The 8,564-nt window shown below is 35.3% G+C and overlaps 1 protein-coding gene across 6 annotated transcripts; it reads right to left on the minus strand.

Moving 5' to 3' along the window:
- Positions 1-1,093: 1,093 nt before the first annotated feature.
- Positions 1,094-7,825, minus strand: LOC114181087 (septin and tuftelin-interacting protein 1 homolog 1). 6 transcript variants are annotated; one of them, XR_003603743.1, is made up of 5 exons: positions 7,485-7,825; positions 3,855-6,513; positions 3,438-3,542; positions 2,174-2,553; positions 1,094-1,592 (listed from the first exon to the last, which is right to left on the minus strand). XR_003603743.1 is itself a non-coding variant. In XM_028067427.1 (3 exons), the coding sequence occupies exon 2, from the start codon at positions 6,494-6,496 to the stop codon at positions 3,893-3,895; it is 2,604 nt and encodes an 867-aa protein (XP_027923228.1). In that variant the 5' UTR covers positions 6,497-6,513; positions 7,485-7,825; the 3' UTR covers positions 1,094-1,592; positions 3,855-3,892. The 6 variants fall into 6 exon arrangements, 1 of the variants encoding a protein (XP_027923228.1); XR_003603745.1 differs by having other exon boundaries at positions 3,429-3,542; XR_003603744.1 differs by lacking the exon at positions 3,438-3,542.
- Between the last annotated feature and the right edge of the window lie 739 nt (positions 7,826-8,564).

Consider the following 8,564-nt stretch of genomic DNA (forward strand, 5'->3'; position numbering starts at 1 on the left):
TAAATATTTTATATTGAACTAATTTTTTTATTTTAGTTGTAAAAATAGTCATTGTAAAACTAGTTGTGAAACTATATAATTATGCAATATTATCTCATTCTCAGATCTTCTAATACTTTAAACATTTCAATTTTCAAAACATAAATTCAGACCCAATATTAGATTAAGGCATACATGAACAACCAAAGACAACACTAATGAAAGAAGTCATCAAGTTAATACTTGAACACCAACATGAAATAATACTGGTAGTGATAAATAAAGAACAAAGGTTGTACATCGAAATTGTGATCAAATTCATGATCCATTGACTATTTTTCTAAGAATCTTATGCGTACAAAATCCCAACATCATTGAAGGTTTCACATGTCAAAGGATGTCTTTCTAAGAATTGTAAAGGCCCTCAGTAATCACAATGACTACTTCACGCTGAAGTTAGATGCAAAATGGGGGAAGAGGTTTATCACCTTCACAAAGTGCACCACTGTTATTCGAATATTGACTTATGGCTCACTCACTATTAGTGTGGATGAACACATTCGAATAAGTGAAAGCATTATAGTGGAATGCTTACAATGATTTGTATCAAACATCTATGGAAATATTTGGATATGATTAACTAAGGAGACAAACAACAAAGACATCAACCAACTACTACAAGTGGAAGCAGCTCATAGGGTGAATTGGTTGTATGCACTGGAAATGAAAAATTGCTGAGTTGCATGAAAAAAGTCCATTTTCCTATGATGATCATGCTAACCCTACAATCATGTGGCATCAAGACTCGTAGATTTGACATGTATTTTTTGGTATTGTAACATGTGTTGCAGTATACCCTGAATGGGGTATATTGCAATTGGGTTAATCTCTAACATCCATAGATGAAAAATTATACAAAATTACGTTAAATAATATTTAAACGTGACTTTACAAAAATGATGCACAGTAAACTAAACACGCTTTTAGTACACAGTCTGAATTAACTTTAGTTCATCTAGAATAATGTTAAAGTAGTGTGAAAATCTAATTACCCTAACTTAGTCTCTTAATGCATAATCCGGGTAAAAAGACAGCTTACCAAAACATCAAGACATTGTAAAATTAGTTACCTTTCCTCTTTCTGCATTATCGTCTTCCCTATGAATCTAGTACACCATGAATAGTTTGTTTCAGTTTTCCAATACCTCATGATTTCAGGACTAAGATTAATGGTATGTGAGAACCAAAACTCCTTCACTAGGAGGCTCAGAGTACAAAAACTGTAACAAAAATGCTTGACCCTCATACATGTGAATAAAAGAAATTAGGTTATTAACACACGCTTTATCCTCACTAGAACTTCCACTTTCACTTCACTTAGAACCTTTGCAGCGCCCTCGGGAAACACATGATTTATGTAACACCCATTCCCAGCTCAAAATCCGCAATCCCAGTTAGTAGAGGTATTAGAAGTATAAAGCAATGAGTGAATGCATTCTTGACCCATTACCATGAAGTGGACGGGGATGAATCGTATAGTTGAATGGTGGATTGTTCAACTGCGAAGACATCTTCCTGAGCATTCGTTTCAGCAAACCTCCATATTCAACTACCTGCAAAATAATCATCAATAAATAGTGATTAACCTTTGGAAACAAGAAAAGAGAATAAAGGACAAAATAGCACATGTTTACATGGTTGATAATAGAGTGACATAAGCGCAGATTACAGCAATACAAGGAGGATCAGTGGTATGCTAAATCCATAGCATAGGAAAATTCACGATGTGCACGACACAGCTTAAGCCATCTATGAGCTTAGTACAAGAATTGTCAATCTGTACTATACAATATATTATAATAATTTCTCAGAATTCTAATGTCTGTTACCCCCTAATGCACTACTTATGTCCAACACAGACACCAGACTAAAGTCCAAAATATAAAATGCAGCATGAGAATCAAGATTCAAGATTAATATACATTCACATTCTAAAAACAAATTCATAATGTTCATACGATGATCATTTCATAATCCCAAGATGAATAATATCTCTAAGAAGTTAAAACAAGTCATATGATAAATGAACCTCCAAAAAAATGCTGAGCCTATTATTTATAAGAAAACTTGACTTTTAAAAAAAAATTATAGTAGTGTCTGGGATGTGTTTAGGCAAGGTTAGGTGGCGACTCACTTTCTTGGCACATGTCCCAACCATGTTGGAGAGGTGTCCGAACTAAATATTATTTTTTATTGAAACAAGTAGACAAGTGTCCGGCACATGCCAAAAAGTGTCCCATTCTAAAGAGGTGTTGGTCCATCCCTTACAAGGATATCACAATCCTCTTGTAGTTACTTGCCAAGTTCTGAGTTCATATGCTGCAGCACCACTGCTGACTTCTGCAGAAAGCAGTGTTTCCCACCAGCTCTGATCAGATAATCAATCTTAACACATATTTCTTTTATCTTCACAGGTCAGAAACACGGGGAACTTTAGCCAGCAGTCCATTGATGATATGTATGTCTGTGTGTTTCACAATCTGCTTCTCAGCTTCAGCCTCTCACATCAGATCCCTACATGTCAGTGCCTAGACTGCTTAGCTCTTTCAAAGTTTAAAACGACAGTTTATGATTTAAGTCTTTAATAATTTAATGTATTTCATGATTGAAAACTTTAGATCAAGATGGAGATGTGAGTCTTTCTTAATAATTATAATGTTATACACACACACACACACACACACATAATATAATATAAAGTGAGGTTAGAGTGTGTTATGCTATGTGCTATAGCAATTAGCCTCCCAATTTCTGTAAGTGTAATTCACTAGTAACAAGTATGATACAAGGAAAATCACTGTATAAGGTTTTAGTTCACACAGTTTACCACTCATGAAGATGCAAGAAAAGTATTTGTTACTCTGTAATGTTTATGACACCTAACAGTGACACTTTCCTAAAAGAACTTGGCATCCCAATGTCTAATTATAATTTCTAAGCACAGTCCATGTCCTGTCTCATTATTCCAAGTGCCAAGGAAAATAAAGTTATTTCCAAAAATATTATTAAGGCAACTGCCAGTTTAACACCATCTCGATCTACTTGTTCGATATGTTTGTCACATGCAATCACCCGGTACTGGAAATTAGCATCAAGTCCAGAAAAATGACAAATATAACGCCTTTATTTCACATCTTGTATCCAGATGCATTGTATTGAAACCAAACTAAACATGTTGAACATGGCGTAATAGGAGTTCACAAATAATGAAATGATACATTCAGCATCCAATTCATGGAAGTGAGCAGTACAATACTAAGGAAAAATTCACATCTCAACGAAATGTAGCAGCAAAAGGAACCAGTGAAAAGAAGTTGGAGATGAATCAACCAAAAGATACTCATGTTGAATTTCACAAATAAAACATTCTCCTGTCTGATCAAAATGACCTTTCATACTTGCAAGATGCACAGAAACACTAGGTGGAATAACTAGTGGGCCATCATCCGACCATGAGAATGATTCATTGATGCACCAGCAGACGCACCATGGTTTTTAAACACCTTCAAAGATTAATAACAGCATGTTTACTTGATAATTAAATGATGACAAGTGCATTAAGAAAATAAATCCAAAATCCACACGCTATTCCTGAATTTCACATAAGAGGTTTTACCTTGCATTGAAAATTATTAACATATCATATATATCAATGCATATAACATGTGCATAGAAAGCCTAGATTAAATATTACATACCCATTCTGCTTATGATCAGACAGAAAGTTGCCCAAAACAAAACCAGAAAGCACACATCCCAAGCCTACGAAGTAATCAAAAGAGAATACAACTCATACAAGGAACTAGATAGAGTACCTGAGAATTCAGATACTTCACATTGGTCAATGCAGAAATCAACGCCTCTTACTAAGGGATTTATTGTGCAACTCTAGCAAACCCTGAAGAGATTCCATAGACCACATTTCTTCGTTCTGGGCGTATACTTTTTGATTAAGAGAGTCTATTATTATGCTGACATTACCAAACCCATATATTTGATGACCATTGTGCATTCTACCAGGTTTAAGCTTGAACAGCAAACCATGTTGCTGAGCATGAGCCTCAATGACTTCTTTCAAGCTCAATTCATGAGTGCCATCCGCGTTGACTGCACCGCCCAAGCTAGCTGCAGCTTGCTGTTGAGCATAAGCTGCTGCTTTCTGTTGAGCCTCAAATTGCCTCTGCTCAAGTACCCTAAGATAGCTTATATTCTCCTTTAAACCAGGTTGGACCACCTCCATACCTTCAACAGCCTGGTTCATCATATCAAGACCGCGATTAAGTTGGTACCGGATACTTTCATTTGCTAACAGTTCTTTTGGAATGAGTTCTTTCCATCCCAAATACCATTTTGTAACTTCTTCAAAATTAGGATTTGAGCACAGCCAATGATACAGAACCTGAAGCCATTTGGCAAAGAAGAATTTCTCCATCATATCAACCATTAGGTGAATAGGAATAGCAGAAGCCCAGTTCATTACCCAATAAAATTGATCAAGATTCTGACTTGCTGGGTTCACTTGGAACTCTTGCAAGACAAGCTGCAACTTTGGTACAATAAAACGAAGCATAAGTTGTTCCCAACTAGCAGAATCAAATACAGACTTCCAAGGAGACAATATAGCATAAGCAGAACCATCACTTGGGTGCCAGGCCCCAAGAACAGTACTCAATTTAAATCGAATCACCTGGTAAATACCCTCCAACTTGTGACCCAGCAGAGGTAGCCATGGATGCACCCAAGTGTGGATAGGAATGGTCTCACGGTGTGGTTCCCAAGTATCTACAGCACTCGATAGCTTAGGCATAACTATATTGTCTAATATGGTGGCAAGGACTGATTGAGGAAGTAACTTTTCCCACAATTCCAGAAACCATAACATTGGTTCAGGATCCCGGGCCTGCCAGGTATTTATACCAGATATTCTTACAGCTGGTAATACAACCTCTAAAACCAATTGAGTATAAGGTGATGAAACATCCCATATATCAACTGAATCTTCTTCTCGAAGCAATGCCTTCCACTCTGAAACCAACTCCAACCCATGAGATGGATTTCGAAGAGGATCCCAACCTTGGAACACTCTGATAAACAGGGGTAGAGCATAAAAACAAGCAATGCATGACAAGTTACACAACTTGTAGTCATCAGCGTATCTTTTATGTAAATCCCTAAAGCAATGAGCAAGGGACTCCAATGTTAATGTTCCCAAAGTGTTTTCTTCTTCAACGTGGTCTAACACATGCTTTATTTCCTCCATATTATCCAGCTGCTTCTTCTGAAATGCTGCCTCAGTTTCTAACTTCTCTTTTTCTTTTTTCAAGCTAAGTGCTGTCTCCCTCTCTCTCCTCAAATCTCTATCAATTTGTTGGATGTCAGCCTCAGCCAACCCAACTATTAACGCTACATTATACTGAAGTTCTGGCATTGGGATATCATTTTCTTTTGCTTTCTCTTCGGCATTCAAATCAGACAAATTTATTACTCGAGCATGTGGCCCCCTCATATCATATACCTTCTGAACAACCTCAAACTCTTGTTCTTGCTTGCTTGCCAACAACTCCTCAGCTGTTACATACTCTTCCTCCTTCTTTTTCTTCAACCTTGCTTGCTTTGACCACAACCTTTCCTTCGTTTTGCCAACCACAGGTTGCAAGACCTCTTGCACATTCTTCTTCTCTTGCTGCAAAACCGGCAACGGCATAGTCTCCTTAGACTCATTAAACCCTATGCCAGAATTCTTGGCCCTCAATCTGGCCTCAATAGGAGCTACAATACCCTGCTCATTCTTCCCAAGTCCACCTCCTTTATAACCCATCTTCTCCAACAACTTCATGCCTATCCCTTTCGTATGCTTCTCAAACTTCCCCACATCACTAAACCCATCTTGAACTGAACTCTGATGCTTCCCTCTCTTCTTCTCCAACCTCTCCTTCTCCCTTTCTCTTTCCCTTCTCATCGCCCCCTCCTTAATCTTCTTCCCAAATGCTGTAGGCAAGAAATTATCATGACCGTTCTCATCAGAATCATCATTTCTTTCTGAACCATTTGCTGTATTGCCAGAATTAAAACCTAGACCAGACCCAGAAGTACCACCAGACCCCATACCGAAACCTGACCCTAAGCCCGGCCTATCCTCACTAACATAACCATCTTTCTCATTCTGCTCTTTGGACTTATTATCAATTTCCTGATTGGGCATAAACGTTCCTGTAGATACAAAATTCACAGGCTTGGTTAGATCTTGCTTCTTTGAAAAATCACGGTCCTTCCTCCGTTTTCTACTTGAATAATCATCATCGTCATCAGAATCTGCAAAAACTCCGTAAAGAACATCATCCTTTGTCTGAGTGCGCTTTTCTTTACGACTCTTGTAGTAGAATTCACCACCAATCCATTGACCACCCTCATAATCATTCTCCATTCCAAATCTCTCCATCTCTTGATCCTCATCCATGTTTATGACAGATAAACCTGTAAAAAAAATTGTTTAGAAAAAAAAGGCAAGTTTATAACCTACAAAAATTACACAGTACATTCCATGTTTCACATTTCGTTTTGCAAAAACCCTGAACTTATTGCAGATCAAATCTAGAACGCGTGGAAGTAGGGTAAAAAAGAAAGAGATCTACAAGCAGAAAAATGGGCACAAAAATTAATGAAAATTTGAAAAGCAAAAGTGTAACGAAATCTAAGTGGAATAGGGAAACACGGGTGTAGAAGATGAGATGCCTGAAAACCAATGGCTGTGAAGCTCAATCAAATATGAAACTGTATTTAGCTTCACGTAAATATGACAAACAAGTTGTGTTCAAAAGTAATTTTAACTTGTTACATTTGGGAAAGTTACTCCAAAATTAAAAGTTATGTCAAGCCTCCTAGCAGTGATCAACGTTATTAACAGTCATTAATGTTTTAATCAATAAATTAACGGTCTAGAATAAAACAAAACTTAATTCCTACGAAAAGCTAATCATTCACATAAAAATCAACAAACCAAACAAATGCACAAAGATAAGAAGAACCAGATTTAACATTCAACAGAGTCAGAGCCCTATCAGAACCAAACTTGTTTTACTTTTCTTCTGCAAATTACTTTAAATTCATTTCAACGCAAGTTAAATTGCACAAGAAAAATGAGGCCATTCGCATACACCAAAGGGCAATGTTAATATGCATAGCACTCAAAAACAAAAACAAAAAAGATCACACACCTTGTATGCATACAAAAGGTTCGTACCAAGTAACACCCATCAAAATCCATATGCTCTTTTTCACTTATATTCTGATATATATTTACTTCTCAACCAAACCACAGAATAACACGTTTTGTTCCCGCAATTTTTTCCAAGTATCCCCGTCATTCTTTTAAAACATGAGGGAGTAGGAAAGAAGGGGAAAAAAAAAAGGTAATAAAATGAAACTACTTTGGGTTTAGGGCTTACCTTTAGAAACCGCGAAAAGGGGTACAAATTAGAGCAGAAGCAGAAATCACGAACTTGAGTTGAAAGCAGAAAAACGAGATACTCAGCAATGGATGGAACGAAGGACGAAGTGGTTGCGGTTGATTAGGGTTCGTGAGGAGATTGTGAAAAGGGCATTGGGTTTGGGAATTGAGAAAGAGAGTTGAAAATTGATGAGTTGTGAACAGAGTTTGAGAGTGAATTGGATTGAGAGAGCGTAATCGGTGAGTCTGAATGAATAAAATGTGTTTTGGGGTAGAAGATAGTACGTTAATGGTGGAATTGAAGAACCGAACAAGGTTAGGTTATGCTTTTTGATTTCCACTTCGAAATTTTTTGCTTCAATATATTTTTTTCCCGGATATTTCTTTTAATCAATAAAAGGTAAAAGATATAAAAAATTGTTCTTTTAATCAATAAAAGGTAAAAGATATAAAAAATTGGGATATTATTTTAATAAATGTCGAAATTAGTCTTGAATCGATTTAGTTTTTTAAAATTTAATTTTTTTAATCAAATTTTATTAAATATTGTTGATATTTTAAATATATTTTATTATAATATTTTAATTTATTTATACAATTTAACACAAGGTTAACTAATCAAATTTTAAAAAAATGAATTTATAAAATTAAATTTACGATTTTATAAATATAAAAATTAAATTGATTAAATTTTTTAAAAAAGACTAATTTTAATTTCCATTGAACAACATATTTGACTGTCTGATCATTTACAAAATCAGACCTAGTTCTGTTAAAAAGAAATTTTCTTTTTTGTAAAAACGTTGAAAAAAACAACAAAAGAAAACCCTTTCATTTATTTGAAATATTTGTTTTAATCAGTGAAGAAAATGATTTCGATTATGTTTAGACAAATTTTCTCTAAAACCAACAAAATAAAATAAAAAGGAACAGTAAATTACTGTTGTGAGAGTAATTAAAAAAATATATATAACTAAAACTTAAAATTAGTGTTTATAAAATATAGAATAAAATATGTAAAATATAAATTCTTTAAATTTTTATATTTTTATTTATAAGTAAAATAATTTGAAACCAT

The sequence above is a fragment of the Vigna unguiculata genome, chromosome 4, assembly GCF_004118075.2.
Source record: "Vigna unguiculata cultivar IT97K-499-35 chromosome 4, ASM411807v1, whole genome shotgun sequence".
In the NCBI taxonomy this organism is placed as follows: Eukaryota; Viridiplantae; Streptophyta; class Magnoliopsida; order Fabales; family Fabaceae; genus Vigna; species Vigna unguiculata.